The sequence below is a fragment of the Crotalus tigris genome, unplaced genomic scaffold (genome assembly GCF_016545835.1).
Source record: "Crotalus tigris isolate CLP2741 ecotype Arizona unplaced genomic scaffold, ASM1654583v1 scf7180000023903.560294, whole genome shotgun sequence".
In the NCBI taxonomy this organism is placed as follows: Eukaryota; Metazoa; Chordata; class Lepidosauria; order Squamata; family Viperidae; genus Crotalus; species Crotalus tigris.
In genome coordinates this window covers 291,820-313,636 of record NW_024100260.1, presented here as the reverse complement: position 1 = coordinate 313,636, position 21,817 = coordinate 291,820, and the positions used below count along the sequence as shown (strand labels likewise).

Genomic DNA, 21,817 nt, shown 5'->3' with positions numbered 1-21,817 from the left:
AACTTTCTGTCTTTAGACAATCAATGACCTAATCAATTTTTCTCAATTTTGATTTTTCATTAAATTTAACGTTTAATAATTATCATTTCCACACTTTAAATGACCCCAATTTCTTTATCACCATTCCTCCCAAAATCTAATATTCAGAATGCACATCTTATTTATACAGGTTCTCACCATCTACATGAACAAGTTAATAATGCAATAATATTGTTCTTATTTTCTGATAATTCTCAGGTACTTTAAAATCTTAAATTTATTAACCAAAATTTCTCTTATTTCCACATCTAATACTTCCTCTCTCTTCCTCTTTATATCTACTATCTCATATTTAGAATTAATAATTTTTTCCCCTTGCTGCTACACAGACATATTTATTACTTTTATCAATAAGGTTTTAACTTATATATCTTAATCATCTTTACAGAAACTTTATGCACAAGTCAATATTCCAATTAACCTATTAATATTTTAACTTTTGAGTTTTACATGACCAAAATTTTCTTTCTCTCAACTCATAACAACATCTTATATTCAAAATACACGTCTCATCCATTTGAGTATATTCTATTTTAAAACACACAGGCATCTTTATTGCATTCATCAATGAAGTTTTAGCTTATATGTGTCTAAATCATCTTTACAAAACCTTTATACACAAATTTAATTGCTGGTGTTTTATATTTCTAAATTTTACTTGATCAAAGTTTTCTTTATCTCAACTCATCACAACTCATCCTTTGGGAGATGTTGCTTAGATAAGGTATGGAAGATGCAGCTTGGAGAATGGCGCAAGGCTGCAAAGGCCATTGGTCTTGGGCTGGATATCACATTTCTCACTGGCAGTGGTGGAGCTGGACTGGGGTCAGTGCAGCTGGCTGAAATGGCTGAAGTCCCCCCGTGTCCACATAAGGGCCAGCTTTAGCCCCAGTACTGCGGTCAATCAGGGCTTCTTTGCGTGGCCAGGCTGAGGCGGCTCGGGCTTCCAGAGGGGGCTACATCTTTGCCTTCTCCTTCAGCAGACCCGAACTCATAGGTGACCTGTGCAGGTCCCCAGGACCTCCCCCCACCCCGGGGCATCCCCAGAGCCTTTTCCAGGGCTGCTCTCCACTTAGCAATCCTCAGGATCACTTAACGGGCACAATCAGGAGTGTGCATTGAGATCCTTGAACCAAGTGGTCTCTCACCTCACTTAGTAGCTGCTTCATTGAATGACTGAGATTAGAGTCCCAATTGTGGTCATAAGTTGAGGACTACCTCTGCTTTCAGACCTTCTTCCCCTTGTTTTAGGGCAAGAAACAAGCAGGCAAGATTAGAGCCGATGAAGAGCAGAAGAGTTTTGCTTCCTAGAGATGTCAGGGCTCCATCTTGGGTGTACTGAGTGCCCATGTCCTGCTCAGAGGGCGGGACTGGAAGATCTTCATGGTCCCTTTCAAGTCTAAGAGGAAATACTATTCTCATCTTCTTTTGCATTCCACCAGCAGGAAGAGTGTCCAAAGATTCACCCGTAAGCCAACTATCAACATATCATAGAAAAACAGCACAAGGCAGTAGCTGCCGGAAAGGATGGAGTCTGGGAAACTCTCGGATCCCCCGTCAGACACAAGCAGCACTCCAAAAAACCACCAAAGAACCCATGATTGCTCAGAGTGTGGGATGTCCCTTGCTCGCAGATCCCTCCTTTTGACCCACAGGAAGGTCCATGTGGGAAGCGGATCCAGTCAAGCTTTGGAGGGTGAGAAATCCTTCTCTGGAAAAGATGCCAAAGATCCCAGAAGCCCCTCCAGAGTAAAGCCCTATAAATGTGATGAATGTGATTTATGCTTTCATCGAAAGTCACACCTCCTTACACATCAGAAAACCCACACTGGAGAGAAACCTTATCAGTGTCTGAAATGTGGGAATTTTTTCCGTGAAAAAGCCACCCTCAGAGAGCACGGGAGAATTCACACAGGGGAGAAACCTTACAAGTGTTGGGAATGTGGGAGGAGCTTTTCTTGGAAGGCAAGTCTTTGGGCCCATGAGAAGGTTCATGCAGGAATAAAATCTTACAAATGCTTTGAGTGTGGAAAATGTTTCTCCCAGAGTTCGTCCCTTCGGAGTCATTGGAAAATACACAGAGGGGAGAAAAACGAAAAGTGCCTCGAATGTGGGAAATGTTTTATCTTGAAATCAGGCCTGGTGCAACATCAGAGAATTCACAAAAGAGAAAAACCCTATGAATGCCCAGAATGTGGGAGACAATTTGTTAACTCTTCTGGGCTTCGGAGACACCAGAAGAGGCACAAAGGGGAGCTACCCTATCAATGTGGGGAGTGTGGGAAAAGTTTTGTTACACAAAGTGAAGTTCAGATTCATGAAAGAATCCACACAGGGGAGAAGCCATTCAAATGTGGGGAGTGTGGGAAATGCTTTATCCAAAAACACCACCTTGAAAGTCATCAGAGGGTCCACACAGGAGAGAAGCCATACAGATGCATAGAATGTGGGAAATCTTTTGCTCGAAAGGGATACCTTTGGATACATCATAAAACACACAGTGGGGAAAAGTCATATCAATGTAACGAATGTGGAAAATTTTATAGTACCACATCATCCCTTAGAGAGCATATAAAAGTTCACACAGGAGAAAAAAATTACAAATGTTTAGACTGTGGGAGAGCATTTGCTTGGGCAACTCTCCTCAGAAATCACAGCCGAATCCATACAGGAGAGAAGCCCCATAAATGCTCGGACTGCGATAAATGTTTTTCTCAAAAAAGTACTCTTTTGAAGCATCAGCAAATCCACACTGGAGAAAAAACAAATGTTTAGAAGAGTGGAAAATGTTTTGCCCAACCTTCAGTACTTCCCGCTCACGCCCAAAATCACGCAGGAGAGTGGCTTTATAAGTGTGCAGAGTGCAAAAAAAACTTTTGATTTTAAATCACAGCTAAAAGTGTATCAGAAAGTCCATAGCAGAGATAAATCTTTTTAGTTGTGAACAATGCAGGGAAATAGTTTTTTTTTTCAAAAATCGCACCTTACCATACATCAGAAATTTCACACAGTGACAGAAGGGAAATCCTACAATTGTTTGGTGTGGGGAAAATGTTTTTCCTATTCAAGTAACCTTAAATACCATCCGAGAATACATAACCAATCCAAAGTGTATAAATGTTGGAGAGTAAGAATCTTTGCTCACAAACCAGCAGCACTAGTAACATGACACAATAATAAGACTTGAATAATTACGCGAGAGAAAAGCATTGCGAGTGTTGGGGAGCGTGGATAATATTTTGTGGAGTATGAGTAATCCTTGACTTATGATGGCAAATTGTGAACAGATTTCCAGTTATAACTTGTCACAGATGCCACTTAAGCTCTCCCAGGGTCTCTTTCGCCCTCTAATGTGCCCTCCATCATCTGGAAAAGACCCCCAAGAGATCTGGGTCACCAGCTCTGAATTGGAACAGGAAATTCTCTTTAAGGATTGTAAAATAAAACTTTCAAGGTTTCATGGAACTCTATGGAAGTCCATAATCTTCTGGAGTGGGACTTTTAAAAAATGTTTCAGGCCATTGAACAGCCTTAAGAATGAAGCTTAATACTTGATATTGCATGTTTTAACAGCTGCAAGGATAGTATTTGCCCAATTTTGGAAAAATGAGAATTTACCATCTGACCAGATTATAATTACTAAAATTTTAGAGTGCGCAGAAATGGATAGACTAACATTAGAAATGAAAGAAAAAGATGATTCAATTTATTTTAGAACTTGGGAAAAATTTTATCAATGGTTAGAGACATGTTAGAACTTGAAGGATTCAATATTTTAGAATAGATGACTGATTTTTAATCGAGTTGTAACTAACATTTTGATGATATGATTATTTTTCCAAGATTTACTGATTTTCATTTGTTACTTTTGATGGTTAGGATTTTTTGAGATTTTATTTGTAGTGTTTACTTAATAGATCAATTGTTTTTAATATGTTATAGTCTAAGCTTTGGTAAAAATGGTTGAATATGATATTTACTCATTATTATGATCCGGACAGTAGCTTGTTTGTTGAAATATGTGATTGTACCTATCCTTATTTTACCCTAATTCCTTATTCCCTTCCCCTTTCCTCCCACCCCCCCCCCTTTACCATACCTGTATTGTTCCTATTTTTCCTCATCTATATAAACCTAATAAAATTTTGTTAAAAAAAAAAGAATGAAGCTTAATAGCTTTCAATATTATTTAATTGTTAAATGTTTAATTATTAAGTGTGGGATGAGGGACGTTTATACTAAATGGAAAGAGGACATAGATATGGTGTTGGGTATTTTTTGTTAATTTTTTCTGCATCTTTGTCGATCAGTAGATTTGGAGATATAGTTGTAGAAAATGGGATGAGGTATAGAATGAAGATGCACTTGTTTGTAATGGCAGAGATAACGATATATCACACACGGGATAAATCACACTATTGGACCACAGGTTACTTAGCGCATACATCGTAGATTGAGAGAAGTGCAACTTCGAATGATCCAATATTTGGATTAATGTGAATCATAAATTGATATCAGGTTGCGCTTCATATGATCCAAAATTCAGTTAATATCAGGCTAGCGCGTATCGAATTAAGGTTGATGTATGCACAGTTGTTTTAGCTGTACATTTAAATTCTTTTAAGGATATTCTTATTCTTTATGGTGATGTTTCATTGTTATTCATATACAGGTAATCCCCGAATTACCAGCATCCGCTTAATGCTCCTTCAAAGTTACGTGATGAGCGCCCCCTAGTGCTTACGAGCAAGTCCCGAAGTTACGAATGTTGCAGCACCACGGAAGTCGTTTGCCCTTGTGAGCGATCACAACATTCACCCTGGTTATTCCCTCCCCCACCCAGGTCTCCCTAGGCACCAGGCCTTCAATACTCACCCTGTGAAGATTGAGATCCTTCGCTTTCTTGGCTGTTCCAGGCCTTTGGTGCGTTTGCAGAGAATGGAGGCCTAAAGTAACCGCAAGATCACACAAGATCGGTGGGGCGAGTTCTCCCGCTACTGATCTCGCGTGATCTCATGGTACTTTAAGCCTCTGTTCTCTGCAATAGAGAACGGAACCGAAGCTGAATTGGGGCCCTGGGGGCTTTTTCCAGGCCGCTGCCACTTAGATCTGAGGCCGGAAGATGCTTCTGTGCCCCCCCCCCGTGGCCCGATCCAGGCTCTAGAGGGGTTTTCAAGGCCCAGTCAGGTCACGGGGGGGGGGAGGCTGTGGAAGCTTTTGCCGGCCTCAGATCCGGTCAGCAGCAGGAACTGCGGCAGAGAGGAGATGGATCTTTTCCATGTGAGCCCGGCATGGCAGGAAGAAAGGGGGAAGCATGCAGTATCTTAGTGTGTCGGAGAGGCCCTGGGGGCCGGTTCCAGGACTAAACCCTTCATGGCTTTCCCCACCCTGAGATACCTCATGTTCGCTTAACAAGTCGCATGCGTTTTAATGAGCAAGGCAGTGATCTCATTTGAGGTGCGAAATTCAACAAAAACGTATTGTCTGAGTATCTTATTCACTAATACAAATTAAATTCCTAATCCAGTGGTTTTCAACCTGTGGGTCGGGACCCCATTTGGGGTCAAACGACCATTTCACGGGTGTCGCCAAACAACGCAGTCCGCCATTTTTCCCCCCCTTTTCCTTAGCTGTGCTACTCCCTTTTATTCTATTGCCTTTTGAAAGCCAATAGAATAGACTCTCTTGAATAGAGTCTAATTCTATTGGCTTTCAAAAGCCAATAGGAATTGTCCAGGCTGTCTCTGCCCTGCTGAGCCCACCAAAAGTCCCATTCTGCAAACGGTGCTGCACCAGTTGAGTAGTCCTTGACTTACGACCGGTTGAGTAGTCCTCGACTTACAACCGGTTGGGGGGTCGCAGCATTAAAATGGTTGAGAACCACTGTCCTAATCGCTAAATATTTTCTCTAACCATTGATAAAATAGGTCCCAAGTTTGAAAATATTCTGTGTCTTCTTTTTCTTTCAACCTTAAAGTAAGTCTGTCCATTTTTGCACAGTCTAGTATTTTTTTTAATTATTTCTTCTTCTGGTGGTATTTCTTTGTTCTTGCAATATTGTGCGAATATAATTCTTGTCGCTGTTATCACATGTAAAATCAAGTATGTACTTTGCTTATCAAGTTTTTCTGGCATTATGCCTAGTAGAAAAAAAACCCAGTATGGATTTTATAAAGAGCAGGCTATGTTTGATCAGACGTTACTAACTTCTGATGAAAAGTTAATTTAAAAAATGTACAATTTCTTATTAAATGGAAGATGAACAAGTAAAAGAGACAATGATAGTATGGGCAAAGAATTTGGGGTATAATATAGACTTAAAGAAGTGGCAAAGTTTGTGGGAAAGAAACTATAAATTGACAATGTCAGCTTCATATAAAGAAAACTTATACAAAATGTTCTGTAGATGGCACTTGCCACCAACAAAATTAGCAAAAATGTTTAAAAATATGTCAGAGAAATGTTGGAAATGTAAACACAAACCCCAGACACTTATATGTGGTGGACATGTGTTAAAGCAAGAAGACACTCTACAATTTTTTGAGTTACAAGTGGAACGGGCAGGCTCCATTACACTCGTAACTCGAAGGACTACCTGTACCACATTATATTAAATATACCTTTTTCCTATTTTTGTCAATTTGTAAAACAATTACGGTACCAGGAGAAATATCAACAACCTAAGATATGTAGATGATACCACTCTAATGGCAGAAAGTGAAGAGGAACTAAAGAGCCTCTTGATGCGGGTGAAGAAGGAGAGTGCAAAAGTTGGCTTGATACTCAACATTAAGAAAACTAAGATCATGGCATCCGTCCCTCTCAATTCCTGGCAAATAGATGGGGAAGAAATGGTGGTAGTAACAGATTTTATCTTCCTGGGCTCCATGATCACCACAGATGGGGACTGCAGCCAAGAAATTAAAAGACGCTTGCTCCGGGAGAGGAAAGCTATGGCAAATCTAGACAGCATACTAAAAAGCAGAGACATCACCCTGCCAACAAAAGTGCGTATAGTCCAGGCCATGGTTTTCCCAGTTGCAATGTATGGCTGTGAAAGTTGGACCATAAGAAAGGCTGAGCGCCAAAGAATTGAGGCCTTTGAACTATGGTGCTGGAGAAGACTCTTGCGAGTCCCCTGGACTGCAAAGCGATCAAACCGGTCAGTCCTAGACGAGATTAACCCCGACTGCTCTTTAGAAGGACAGATCCTGAAGTTGAAACTCAAGTACTTTGGCCACCTACTGAGAAGGAAGGACTCACTGGAGAAGGGCCTAATGCTGGGAAAGATTGAGGGCAATAGAAGAAGGGGACGACAGCGAATGAGGTGGCTGGATGGAGTCCCTGAAGTGGTAGGCGTGAGCTTAAATGGACTCCAGAAGATGGTAGAGGACAGGAAGGCCTGGAGGAACGTTGCCCATGGGGTCGCGATGGGTCGGACACGGCTTCACAACTAATAACAAAAAAACAATTACTTCGGCACAGAAGTGTCACTTCAGATATTATAAATTTAAGGAGATGTTTTTTGAGATTTATTCACAGCAGTGATCGAGACTTACCTTATCTCCTCGCCTGAACCGTGCTTAATTCTCTCCTCCACTGCCCTCCATGAAATGACCTCTCATCCCCAGCCCAGTGCAGCAAAACATTTTCCTAGCTGTTTTACTTTGGAAAGGGATTTTTCTCTCTTGTTCTGGTAAATATATTCTTTATGACATAGTTGCTGATGTGCTCAGAAGCTGGGATCTGCCCCAGTCCTATTGGCTACTTCAGGGGGCTGCCGGCATCTTCCCGCCCCCTCCAGGGACAGTGTGGGGTCCTTGGTGAGCATTTCCATCTAGACACCTGATTCTCCAGAAGTAGATCCCACTTTAGCACAAGGGAAGAGTTGCCCCCAGGTTGAGGGGAGATGGAGTTCCTTTCGGAGCTGCTCTTCCTCCAGGTCAGGATCCGGCCTCGAGACGCGCCTCCTTCCCCTCCTCTCCAGCTTCGAAAAGGCCACACGCCTTAAAACCAATCGAGGAGACTAGCTCAGGGTGGAAATGAGGGGTCCTTGGTGGTCTCTGAGCTTCTGCGTTTCCTTGAAGATGTTTCATTCACCCAAACTAGGTAACATCATCAGGGCAGCAACGAACAACCAACCTCTGAGAGCATCAAGGACCTCAACTCTTACAGTGTCTTTATGCAGTCGTTCATCCAAACTCAGGCATACATGGAAAAGGGGAGGGAAGGGGGCAACCCCACGCTTTCACCCGCTTTCCCTCCTCCTCCCTTTCCTTTCCTCGTTTCCTTCTTTTCTTTCCTCCTTTTCTTTCCTTTCCTTTCCTCCTTTCCTTTCCTCTTGTCCTTTTCTTTCTTTTCCTTTCCTTTCCCTTCCCTTTCTCCCTTTCTTTCCTTTCCTCCTTTCCTTTCCTTTTCTTTCCTCCTTTCCTTTCTCCTTTCCTTTCCTTCTTTCCTTTCCTTTTCTTTCCTTTCCTTTTCCTTTCCCTTCCCTTTCTCCTTTCCTTCTTTCCTTTCCTTTCCTTTCTTCCTTTCCCTTCCCTTTCTCCTTTCCTTTCCTTCTTTCCTTTTCTTTCTTTTCCTTTCCTTTTCCTTTCCTTTTCTTTCCTCCTTTCCTTTACTTTCCAAATAATAATACTTTCCACCTTTCCTTTCCTTTCCTTTATAATAATAATACTTTCCACCTTTCCTTTCCTCCTTTCCTTTTCTTTCCTTTCTTCTCCTTTCCTTTCCTTTCTTCTCCTTTCCTTTCCTTTCCTCTCCAACTTTGCAGGGAAACTTGTCATCCAAAAGTGGGACTGGAGAATGGAAAATTGAGCGTTTTTTGCAAGTGGGGAGGAGAGCAACTCCTCTTTCTCCCCCTTCCCATCCTGGGAGTTGGTACGGCCCTAATAATGAGGCCTGCAGTTCCACTGCTTCTTAGGCCCAGAATGGGAGAACGTTTTCTCTGGTGGGGGGGGGGAGAAGTGCCTCTTCCCCTCCCCACTTTGTCTGAATCGTCCGGTCAGTGCAAGTGTCAGCGCTGCTAACGTTGAATGTTCTTGCTCTGACAAAATAATGCAGAGCTGTGTGGTATTTTTAGAGTTAACTTAAATGATGCTGGGAGGGGAGGAGAAAGAATGTGTGTGGGGGATTACTGAGATAAGGAATTGGCCTGCTGCAAAATGGAAGAGGACCTTTGGCCTTCAAACTGATTGGAGAACGTGATTTATGACTGTAAATAAGAAGAGGGGAATAGGCTGGAATATTACGTGCTCAGGGGAGGGGAATTTAGATCTCGGCATCCGTCCATGCCGTGCCAACATGTTGTTACATGAATAAAGACTTTTTAGGATAAACAATGCCTGGAAGTTCTTTGAAGTGTTTCATTAGTCCAGCAGTTCTCAACCTGTGGGTTGCGACCCCATTTGGGGTCGAACGACCATTTCACGAGGGTCGCCAAACAACGCAGTCTGCCATTTTTTCCCCTTTTCCTTAGCTGTGCTACTCCCGCGTGGGTCCCGGCAGGTACCTTACCTTCCTTGGGCTGGGCCAGCTGGTGGTCGCCTTGTACCGTCACTGCCCCTTGCCAGCTACGCCTCGGCCAGCGCAGGGGGCGGCACCACGCATGTGTGGCGCTCCCGGGCAGGGAAAGTCCTTGACTTATGACCGGTTGGGTAGTCCTCGACTTACTACCGGTTGGGGTCACGGCATTAAAAAGGTTGAGAACCACTGCATTAGTCGGAACCATGACAGCAAATGGATCCTTTTCCCACATCCCATTTGCAGGCCCATTCCCTGCTTTTTTTTCTGATGGGGCACCAGGTTGGCCCCACATCCAGTTGCCCGGGATGACTTATTCCGCGCCCACCTGGCCACGCCCACCCAGGTGCGCTGAGTGATCTGCACTGAGCTGGCCACACCCACTCCTCCACACCATCTGGCCACGCCCACCTGGCCACCGCTTCCCCAGGGCAGGGGCTGCAACAGGAAAGTCGCACTTCCTGGGTCCCGATAGATGGCAAATTGTAACCATCCAGGGTCAGGGTCAATTGTTAGTTTTATAATGGTTTGTCTCCCCTTCTTCACCTGCTCCTTGCCACTTCAAACTCACTTCAAACAAGTTCTGGTCTTGGATGTGGATTCGAATTGTTATATTTCTCCTCCTTGAATGCGCATTCCTCAAACACACCTTGGTGTCTCTATGGACATTGATGCATGCCTATGTACACCCATATCAGGTTTTTTTCAACCTCGACAACTTTAAGATGTGTTAGATTTCAACTCCCAGAATTCCGCAGCCAGCATGAATTCTGGGAGCTGAAGTCCACACATCATAAAAGTTGCCCAGCTCAAGAAACACTGCTCTGTATGCAGGATAAGGATTCCCAATCAACTCCACCGGTCTAATCTGGGATGGTCAGTTTGGCCTAGTATTTAAAGCATTGGGCAAAACCCAGGAGACCATGAGTTCGAGTCCTGCCTTGGCCATGAGAGCCTGCTGGGTGACCTCGGGCCACTCACTCTCTCTTCCCAAACTACATCACAAGGTTTTTTTGAGGAAAATAGTGTTGTGTGTTGGCTATGTTTATCGCTTTGAGTAACTTATGAAAATAATATTGGGATATAAATAAATAGAAAGTATTTATAACATCGTTGTGAAGTGAATCTGGCTTTCCCATTGATTTTGCTTGTCAGGTCACAAAAGGGGATCACATGGTACACACAAACACACACACACACACACGGGATACTGCAACTGTCATAAATAGAAACAAATTGTTTAGTGTCTGGATGCAAATTACATGACCGTGGCAGTGCCAAAATAGTCATAAGTGTGAAAAATGGTCATAAGTCACTTTTTTCAGGGCAGTTATAACTTGGACGGTCACTAAGCGAACTCCTGTAAGTCAAGGACAGCTTGTACTTCTATTGCCCCATGGGAACAAGCATGAGATCTGGGCTGCTCCCCCAAACTCTCTCCTTTCCTGTCTGGGGGGGGGGGCTCTGGGGATTGGGAAGTGACCAACCCAAAGAGGGTGAGACCCCATGCTCAGGGTCCTCAGAGACCCCCACCCATTTTAAATTCTGATGATGGAAGATCACAAAACCTCTGCATCAGTGGCTGTTACAGATCACCGTAAGACATGATGATAGCTGAATTAAAAGCTCCTGGGAGTAAAATTAAATATTTACTATCCCATTAGGAGGGAACACCAACCAAGTCTTCTAGCACAGTGGTTCTCAACCTGTGGGTCGGGACCCCATTTGGGGTTGAACGACCATTTCATGGGGGTCGCCAAACAAGGCTGTCCACCATTTTTTTCCCCTTTTCTTTGGCCACGTCCCTGGCATCCGGTGATGTATAAGTGGTTGGGGGTCACCACAACATGGGGAACTGTATTATGGGGTCACGGCATTAGAAAGGTTGAGAACCACTGTTCTAGCAGATACAAAAAAGATGACTGAAGATTGCTGGGACTTAACTGGCACTTTGAACAGAGCTCCTAATCAACAAAAAAACCTGGAAAAGGTGTAGGGAGTCAGCATCCATCCACTCTGCTAGAGAAGGAAATATTTGGGGGGGATATTGAAAAAAAAAGGCAGATTTACCCAAAGTAATCAGAGAAAAATCTAAGACAGAAACTAGCCAGCCCCAGTCTCTCTCCGCCAAGCAGGAGAGACTCTTTAGAAATGCAGATTTGATAATCCCATTCAGAAGACTGAGGCCCCATTCATGAGCAAATTCTCCTGCCAAAGCCCATTCAAGACAGGAACTTCACAATCACAGAAGGGAAATCCTACAAAAGTTTGATGTGGGGAAAATATTTTTTTTTTCTAGTGAAGCAACCTCAAATACCAGGAGAGAGCACCCAAGAAGGGAAAAAGGAGTGAGTGTTGGGAGTGTGAGGATGTTTTGCTCACAAAGCTGCTTTAGTAACTGACCAGAGTGATTACACAAAAGAGTTATAAGTGTGTGGCGAGTAGAAAAAAATGTTTTGCAGAGCACAGGTAGTCCTCGACGTATGTCCACGACCAGGAATGCATTTCTGGTCATACGTTGTTACAGTCGTAAGTCAAGGCACCCAGATATTTTTGTTATTGTAGTTGATCAATAAGGAGAACTGAAGGTTCAGAGAGGTGAAAACGGGGTGAGGGGTGGAAAGAAGATGCCACTGGTGGTTTATTCAGTGATAAAGTGTTGATATCGGTTGCTGAGGATGAAGAGGGAAAGTCTTTTTCCTATTATCTTTTTTGGAGGTTTTTCCCTTTTTTTTCCTTTTGTCTTTTTCATATGTACAGTATATTCACACAGTCATACATGGTTGTATTTGATTTGCACTTATAATCCTCAATAAAATTATTGTTCAAAATAATGAAGAGGACTATTTCCAGGGCATGTTTTGGGGGGGGGGGTATCAAAAAAATCAAGATGGCCATCAAATTGTGCCACACTCTGCAGTCAACGTCCTGCTGCTTTTTAGCTTTATACGTGATGTCCTTTTAAACAGCCGCCATCTTGGTTCTTTTCATTCCACCCTCCTTTGTTGGAAGCTTCTGACTTCTTGAGTTGAATCCAAGAGGGTGGATTTCAGATAAACTTTAGGAAAACTGTCCTGGGGGTCTGCTCTTAAAGGCAGATCATTGGTGGCCACCTACATGTGCCTGACACACTTTGTGATTAATTGTTCCATATCTTACTTAGGACATACATCGCAGGTCATAAGAAGTACAACTTTGAATTATGTAATCAGTTTAGCGTGAATTGTAAATTGATACCAAGATGCGTTTCATGTGATCCAAAATTCAGTTAATGTTAGGCTTGCGTGTGTATAGTTCAAAGTGCTCATGATGGAGGGTCACACAAGCACCGTACCAGAGGCTATTACAGACCACTCTAAGGCCTGAAGATATCTGAATTAGAAATTCCCAAGAGTTAAAATAAAATATTTACTATCCAGTTAAGAGGCAACACCGAAAAAGTCTTTTAGCAGCTACCAAAAAAAAAAATAAAAATGAAGCTATAGATCGCTGGGACTTTGAAGTGTCCTTGAGTGGTTGCTTCTTACCGTGAGAGATGAATCCCAGGCAAGATGTCCACAGCAGAGAATCAGCCTTTATTAACTGATGGTCAAGGCCCTTTCCTGCCCCCATCCCTGAGGGTTGGGTACGTAGGTGGATGAAGGCTGTATTAGATTGACAGCCACAGTCCAGCCCAGGAGTGGATGAGGTTCCTTCTCAACTGATGTTGGGACCAGTAACTCAATGCACTCAGACAAGGGGCTCTTTGGCCAGAGCTGGTGTGGGGATCTTGGTGCTCTCTGAGCTTCATTTTCTTTCTTGCAGACGTTTCATTACCCAACTAGGTAACATTATCAGTGTCAGGTAACATGAATTAACCAATTATAGGTTTACACAGTCGTCTGTTGGGGTACCCGTAAGACAGGATCTGATTTTATGGGATTTTTTTTGTGGCCAATAAGCAATAAGCAGTCCTATGTATAAAGCCATTCTTCCAAATTTGTATTTTCTGCAAAAAATGGCAAACCCGCTGCAAATTGTGATCTGATGGATGCACTATCATGGAACTGGTGATAAAAGCCAACCGGTTGCCAAGTGCTCACAATGTGGTCAGATAACCTGGGGGGAGGGGCAACATTTTACAGTGGTCAGAAGTAGTTTATGGACCAATAATATTTGCTGCAAGTTGAGGACTACTTGTAATGAAACCTTGATAAACCCTGGATCATTCGCAAAAGGGGGTCTGTTGTGTAAATGCTTGGAATACTGTAAAATACCTCACTGAGACTTCAGGAGGCCTTGAAGAATCCACAAGAAATTGTGCGTTTGGTGTGCGTGAAATATTTTCCTGGAGTGTCTACCTGGATCTGCAGGTAAAAATGCCCTGAAGAGAAACCCTCCGGGTGCTCGGACTACTGGACACTCTTTCCGGGTGACAAACCGCATCAGAGTTTGGTGTGTGGAAAATCTGTTCCTTGAAATAAGAGAATTGTTGCCATACATTCGTGAGTCCCCACAGAGGGGAGGCCTAAAATTCTTAATGTTTTATCCTGAAATCTTTTCCAAAAAACACAAAGCAGTTCCTAATTGTGGTGAAGTGAGAAAAAAGTTCCCTGGCCCGGTGTTATTTAAAAAAAAAAGGTTGTGATTTAGAGGGGGAAAATATCCTTCAGATGCTACTTAAGCAAAAGAGACCCCTTATCCACCCTGCGTCTTCTCCTATTCACGTGGAAGAGATCTGGATCGCCAGCTCTTAAATGGGGCAGAAAATTCTCTTTTAGGATTGTAATGTAAAACTTTTAAGGTTTCATGGATGTTTTGTTTCGATGGGAACTTTGTGAAAGTCCATAAACTTCTGGAGTGGGATTTTTTTTTTTTTTTTTTTTTTTTGGAAAAACGTTTCAATCCATTGTGCAGCCTTAATAAAAAGCATTTCAACTATCCTGCAGCATGTTGTTAATTTCTCCGGAGTGCATTTTTCCCTATTGTTCACCACAATAGTGAATAATGCTGAGGGCTTAGTTGACTTCCTGGGCTGAAAGGGAATCATAATTTAAGGTCCCCCCTCTGAATCTGGGGCAGTGAAGCCCCAAAGCATCATGGCAGCTCTCAGCCTCTTCGAACATAGCAGATCCCCCACTGCCTCTCCCTTCCCCCCCCCCCCCGACCCACTGGCTGAATGATGAGAAGAGGGGAAAGCAACGTTGATGGGACATGAAGACAAGTAAATTGGAAATTATGTTTGCTTAAATGGGTGCTGGGGGGGAGAGGAACAGGAGGAGAAGACCCCTCCTCGCAGGGACGGGGGGGGGGATTCCCTTCTGCGCTCTTGATTCTTTCTCACTTCCTCCCTCCGGGGATTCACCGGTAATCCGCCTTCTTCCGTTCTCTCCTGCCCAGCTGCCCTTCCAGGATCTTCGGAATCCGGAAGGGATCTTCCCGGGGCTTCTTCCCGACCCTCCTCCTGGCTATCCCCGCCCCCGCCTCTCCCCTCCCACTCGCTGGATCTCCGCTTCCCTCCGTGTGTCCCGCTTCGCCCCGGTAGGATCGGCGCCGGATCCCTCGGGAGAGGCTTCTGGATCCCGTTCCGGACAGGTCTGGCTGCTCTCCCTCCGGCCTTTGGGGCGCCCCTCCCGCCAAGAGAGCTTCCCCCCCCCCGCCAGGAGAAAGGTAGCTGCGGATCCGGCAATTCGGCTTGCAGGGTTTTCCTTGGGGAGATTCGGCTCTGGCGTCGCCTGCAGGGAGCGGATCCCTCCCTTCCCTCCAGGGGGGCAAAGGGGGATCCCTCCCCGGGCTGGATCTGGCCCCTCGTCTCCCGGCCAGGGCTCCCCGTGGGGTTCCGGGTGGATCCGGGAAGGAGCTTTTGGGGAAGTTGCTCTAGTCTAGAAGGTCTCTCTGTGGTCCGTCAGAGCACGAGGTCTCCTAGCATGCATATCCCGCAAGTGCAGTTACAAAAATGGAGTACACGGAGCTTTGTAATGAGGTATTCACACACACTGACCTCATTGCGATGGGGAGGGGAGACTTTGGGGAAAAGAAAACGTTGAAACTGATGTGAATTGAGCTCGTGTTTTCTTAACCCCCCCCCCAAGAGATCTTTCTTTGAGCTCAATGTAAAAAGCTGAAAATAAAGTCCTTTGTTTTGATGCTAATGTTTACTTTGCTTCCGCTTTAAAAAGCTTTTTTTTTTTTTTGCCTAGAAGAGGCTGTGATGTGGCAGCCCCTTGGTGGATATTTTACAAAGCACCAATCCAGAGATAGAAATATTTGGGGGAATATTAAAAAGAATAATGGAGATCTTAAAAAAGACAGAAATCAGCCCCAGCTCCTAGGCAGAGGCCAGCTTTTAGAAATGCAAATTCAATAATCCTTTCAGAAAAGTTGGAGCCTTTCAGCTAGAAATTGAAGAGATTAGGAAGACAAAGACACCTAAAATCTACATATCCCCAGCCACATTCTAAGGACAGAAAATATAATAGGATTAACGACCAAAAAGACACACTCACTCAGGTCAAAGTGTATGACGCAGGAAATACAAAACCTCAAACAGGAAGAACTGCAAATACAAAGCCCAAAGGAGGTATAAAAACCCACCAATCCCAGCTACGTGTTGGTCAGCTTTCCCAGAGCCATCTTTCTGTCTGGCTCTCCTCTTCAATAAACTACAATCTTCTTTCTAAAGGAATCTTTGTGTTTGTTTATTCCCGGCTTGGACTGGACCCTGGTGAAGATTTTTCCTTCAACAGAAGTTTTGAGGCTGGCCTTGTGAGCAGGTAATAAAACAAGCCGATGGCCAAAAGGCTGCTTTTCCTAATTGTAAATATTTTTTGAAATGCCTACCTGGAATTTTTGTGGCCCTTGCAGCCTCCATAAAGAGCAGGAAAGAACAGACCTTTTCACACATGCTCTGCCCCATATGATCTCTCTCATATTACATTGGGTTTTCCTACTCACAACCCTGCATTGGTCCCTGTTGGACTTCATCTTGCTGGTTTCTTCCAATTTGGCTCATCAAGATCTTCTTGAATCACGATTCTGTCTCCATTATTTTATATCCTCAACAAATAATTCCATATTCACATTCCTTTTCTAAATCATTTGCAGGTTATATTCAGATTACTGTCAGCATCTGAGCCTTTCTCATTTCTCTTTGCAGGAGACGAATGAGGATGTGGCCATGAGCTCTATAGAGGAGAAGAGGCATTCTTGGATCGGGACCCACCAACTTTTGGCCAGGACTCCATTCTAGAGAATTTGGAAATGGTGGTCCAGTTGGAGAAGCAGCTTCCTGCACAAAGGACAAATGGATTAAGGAGAAATCAAACCAGTCAGCAATGAGGGTCGTTCCTAGCCTTGAATCAGAGGGGTAATAAATGTACCAGAAACCTTTTAGCTGTAAATTTAAAGGTGAGTAAACAAATCTTGGTTAAATCTTGGTTTGGAGAATAAACATTATATTTTTTAAATCTTTATTTGACAAAACAGCAATGCAGAGAAATTGTGTTTCGCTCCCAAGTTGCTGGATGAAGGCTCAATGTAGTTCCATTCAGGACTACGTGTTCAGTGTGGTTAGTCAGCCAGTTATGAATCCATTGGGTGATGATGCTGTATATCCAACATTTTTCTATCTTATCAAGAAGTGTGCTGTGGTCTGCTTTGTCACATGCCTTACTGAAATCCCAGTATATTAGGTCGATGGAATTTAGCTGTTCCACTATTTTAGTCACTTTTTCAAAGAAGACAATAAAGTTTGCCTAGTAGCATGATCTGCTTTTGACAAACCCATGTTGGCTTCTAGTAATAGCTTTGTTTCTAGACTTTTGCAGTTTCCTTGTTTAATTATCTTTTCCAGGATCTTCCCAGGTATTGATGTCAGGCTGATTGGTCTGTAGTTTCCTGGATTCATTTTTTTCCTTTTCGTAGTATTTTATAAAATGTACAAAATGCATCACGAAGGGAGGATCAAGACATCATGATGGGATGGAGCTCAGTGATGCAACAATCGGAAAAAGCAAGGAAAAGGGATCAGAAATGGATGGCTACACTAACCCGAACTCTCTTCCCTCCTCCCTTGCTTATGCGATGCCTTAATTTTGGGGGTTCCCTATAGGTACTCCTCATATTATGACCACAATTCAGACCGGAATCTCAGTCTTTGAGAGAAGCGGTCATTTAGTGAGATGTCACATGACTGCTTTGCTCAGTGACTGCAATTCTGCCCTCATGGTGATGGATGTTAAGCTACTTCACAAGCAGACAAAGTCCCAGTTAAGGAATGTGGGGTTGCCTGAGGTGGGCAGTGGAGGCCCTGTGAGTCCTGGCACAGGAAATGTGGAAGTTGAAGGGGCCCTGAAGAAGGTTAGATGCTTTGGGACACGTTGCTTAGCAACAGTATGGAACAGGCGGCTTGGAGAATGGCGCAAGGCTGCAGAGGCCTCCAGTCTGGGGATTAAGGCCTCATTTCTCAATAGCAGCAGTGACACTGGGCTGAAGTCCAGACCTGGGGCCTGTGGCAGTTGAATGACACTGCTGAAGGCCCCAGGCCTCCAGTTAAGGCCCAGTCTCAGCATTGTTGTCAATTAATGCTGCTTTGCATGGCCATGCTGGGGCGGCTCAGGCTTCCAGGAGTGGCTGCAGCTTTGCATCCCACTTCAGCACCTACCCCCCAACTCATGGGTGGCCTGTGCCTGGTCTCTATGACCCCCCATTCTGTGACGCCCCCAACAACAGTTGCCTGAGCCTCCCTCCATTTAAGAACTCTCAAGGTCACTTCATGATTGCAACCAGGAGTGTGGGATTACGGTTGTGGAGAGAAGTGGTCACCTAACCACTGCTTCACTGAACGACCGAAATTCCAGTCCTGACTGTGGTCATAAGTTGAGGACATCTCTCCTAGAGATGTAGGGGTCAGTTGTACTGAGCAGCCTACATGGGGCAAAGGGTCAGACTGGAAGACTTTCAAGGTCCCTTGAAAGATTTTGTGATTGTCTACATGTCTCAAAAAGAGATATTACTCTTCACTTCTCTCTCCTTCTAACAGGGGAGAAAAGATTGGGATCAAAGATTCACCTATAAGCCAAGTATCAACAGATAATAGAAAATTGGCACAAGGCAGCAGTCACCAAAAAGCATGGAGAGTGGGAAGCTCTTGAATCCCCCGTCAGACACAAGCAACACTCTGAAAAACCACCAAGGAACCCACGAATGCTCAGAGTGTGGGAAAGGCTTTGCTCGCTGGTCCCTCCTTTTGACCCACTGGAAGATCCATGTGGGAAGCGGATCCAGTCAAGGACTGGAGGGTGAGAAATCCTTTTTTGGAAAAGGAGCCAAAGATCTCAGAAGCTCCCCCAGATTAAAACCCCATAAATGTGAGGAATGTGATTTATGCTTTGGTCAAAAGTCAAACCTTCTTAGACATCAGAAAATCCACACCGGAGAGAAACCTTATCAATGTCTGGAATGTGGGAAATCTTTCCGTGAAAAAGCCTATCTCAGAGACCACGAGAGAATTCACACAGGGGAGAAACCTTACGAGTGTTGGCAATGTGGGAAGAGCTTTCCTCGGAAGTCAGATCTTTGGCACCATGAGAAGATCCATACGGGAATAAAATCTTACAAATGCTTTGAGTGTGGAAAATGTTTCACTGACAATTCAACTCTTCGGAAGCATTTGAAAACACACAGAGGGGAGAAAAACGAAAAGTGCCCTGAATGTGGGAAATGTTTTGCCTTGAAATCACACCTGGTGCAACATCAGAGACGTCACACAGGAGAGAGACCCCATAAATGCCCAGAATGTGAGAAACGATTTATGTATTCTTCTGAACTTCAGAGACACCAGAAGAGTCACAAAGAGGAGAAACCATATAAATGTGGGGAGTGTGGGAAAGGTTTTGTTACTCAAACAGCGTTTCAGGTTCATGAGAGAACCCACACGGGGGAGAAACCATTCAAATGTGGGGAATGTGGGAAATGCTTTACCCAAAAACACCACCTTGCAACGCACCAGAGGCTCCACACAGGAGAGAAGCCATACAAATGCCCAGAATGTGGAAAATCTTTTGCTTATAAGGATGTACTTTGGAAACATCATAAAACCCACACAGGGGAGAAGCCCTATCAATGCAATGAATGTGGAAGATTTTATCGTACCACATCAGCCCTTTGGAGACATGTAAAAATTCACACAGAGGAAAAAAACTACAAATGTTTAGACTGTGGGAGAGCATTTGTTCTTTCATCTCACCTTAAACGTCACAGCCAAATGCATACAGGAGAGAAGCCCCATAAATGCTCGGAGTGCAATAAATATTTTTCTCAAAAACAAACTCTTGTGAGACATCAGAGAATCCACACTGGAGAAAAACCATATAAATGTCTGGAGTGTGGGAAATGTTTTGCCCAGTCTTCGTCACTTCACAAGCACACCAGAAATCACACAGGAGAGTGGCCTTACAAGTGTGCAGAAAATGAGAAACCTTTTCATTGTAAATCAAAGCTAAAAATACATCAGGAAGTCCATAATGGAGAGATATCTCTTCTGTCGTGAACAATGTGGGAAACGTCTTTTTCAAAAGTCACACCTTACCATTCATCAGGAACTTCACACAGTGACAGGAGGGAAATCCTACAACTGTTTGGTGTGGGGAAAATGTTTTTCCTAGTCACAGTGTCTTAAATACTATCGGAGAGTACACAATAAAGCAAAAGGGCATTAAGTGTTGGGAGTGTGAAAAGAGTTTGGCTGACAAAGGTGCTGCACTAGTAATTTACCAGAGACATTACACAAGAGAAAAGAGTTACAAGTGTTGGGGAGGGTAGATTATGTTTTGCAGAGTGCTGCTAGTCCTCGACTTATGGTGGAATTGAGAACAGATTTGTGGTTGTAGCTTTATACAGTCGTCCATTGAGGTACCCATATGATTGGATATGATTTTAAGACATCGTTGTGGTCATTAAACAAGTCACTGCAGTCCTAAGTCTAAACATACTCTTTCAAGTTTGCATGTTCTACAGAAAACTGACGAAAAAGTTGCACATTGTGATCCCATGGCTGCAAGATCATGGAACCGGTCATAAAAGGCAGCCGGTTGTCAAGTGCCCATAATTTAGTTATCTAACCTTGAAGAACAGGGGCAAAATGTTACCATGCCCGGAATTGTTTTATGGGCCATCAACACCTGTCACCATTTTGAACAGTTGTTAAGTGATGTCATAACTCGAGGACTGCCCGTAATGAAACCTTTGATAAACTCTGAAACATTCAGAAAAGGGGGCCATTGTTGAAATGCTTGAAATATTGCAAAATACCGACCTCACTGAGACCTCTGCAGGCCCCAAAGGATTCACAAGAGAAATAAACTGTGCACTTGATGTGCGTAAAATATTTTCCTGGAGTGTCTACCTGGGTCTGCAGGTAAAAATGCTCTGAAGAGAAACCCTCCAGGTGCTCGGACTATTGGACACACTTTCTGGGTGACAAACCACATCAGAGCTTGGTGTGTGGAAAATCTGTTCCTTGAAATAAGAATTGCCAAACATTTGTAAGTTCTCACTGAGAAGAGCCCTAGAAATGTTTGTAGTATAGAAAACATTTTATCCTGAAGTCTTTTCAAAAAACAGATAGCCGTTCATAATTGTGGTACACTGAGAAAAAAAATTACCCTTATCTACTCTCTCGTATTCCCAGTGGAAGAGACCCCAAGAGACCCAGGTTGCCAGCTATGAACTGGGACAGGAAATCCTCTTTCAGGATTCTAATGTATAACTTTTAAGGTTTCATGGATCTTTTGCTTCTCTGGGAACCGTATGGAATCGTAGGTTCCACTGAGAATACGAAAGGGTGGATAAGGGGGCAAAAAAGACCCTGAGGCTTAAGTGGCATCTGGAGGATATTTTCTCCCTCTAGATCAGAATCTTATTTTAATAACACCCAGGCGAGGGATTTTTTTTTTCACCCTTTACCACAAAATCATTTCAGTCCATTGTGCAGCCTTAATAAAATCATTTATACTATCGTATAGCCTCTTGTTAATTTGTCCGGAGTGCACTTTTCCCACATTGTTCACCACAATGGTGAATAATGTCAAGCTAGAGTTAGCTCACTTCCTGGGCGGAAAGGGGATCATAGTTTAAAGTCGCTTTCTGACTCTGGGGCAGCAAAGTCCCAAAGCATCATGGCAGCTCTCAGCCTCTTTGGACTTAGCAGACCCTCCTCGCCTCTCTTTCTCCTTCACCTTTGAGCAAGTTGTGACTGAAATATTTTGCAGCTATAGTT

The 21,817-nt window shown here is 43.7% G+C and overlaps 2 protein-coding genes across 7 annotated transcripts in view; both read left to right on the top strand.

Annotated features, from left to right (window-relative positions):
• Positions 1-21,557, top strand: part of LOC120298469 (zinc finger protein 501-like) — a 28,153-nt gene extending 6,596 nt beyond the window's left edge. The window contains exons 1-4 of one of the 6 annotated variants that reach the window (XM_039322248.1): positions 14,829-15,135; positions 16,271-16,313; positions 16,697-16,947; positions 18,581-21,557. In XM_039322248.1, coding sequence (XP_039178182.1) covers positions 18,671-20,089 — 1,419 coding nt within the window. In that variant the 5' untranslated portion in view covers positions 14,829-15,135; positions 16,271-16,313; positions 16,697-16,947; positions 18,581-18,670 and the 3' untranslated portion in view covers positions 20,090-21,557. Of the gene's footprint in view, positions 1-14,828; positions 15,211-16,260; positions 16,314-16,696; positions 16,948-18,580 lie in introns of those variants that run through there. The other 5 variants (XM_039322246.1, XM_039322245.1, XM_039322244.1 and 2 more) reach the window with 5 other exon arrangements.
• On the top strand, positions 1,567-2,814 carry LOC120298465 (zinc finger protein OZF-like). Its single transcript, XM_039322240.1, has one exon. The coding sequence runs from the start codon at positions 1,567-1,569 to the stop codon at positions 2,812-2,814; it is 1,248 nt and encodes a 415-aa protein (XP_039178174.1).
• Positions 21,558-21,817: the final 260 nt, after the last annotated feature.

What these genes read in the sequence shown, in the direction of transcription:
- LOC120298465 (XM_039322240.1), top strand. Translation starts at nt 1,567, where the DNA reads ATGGAGTCTGGGAAACTCTCGGATCCCCCGTCAGACACAAGCAGCACT.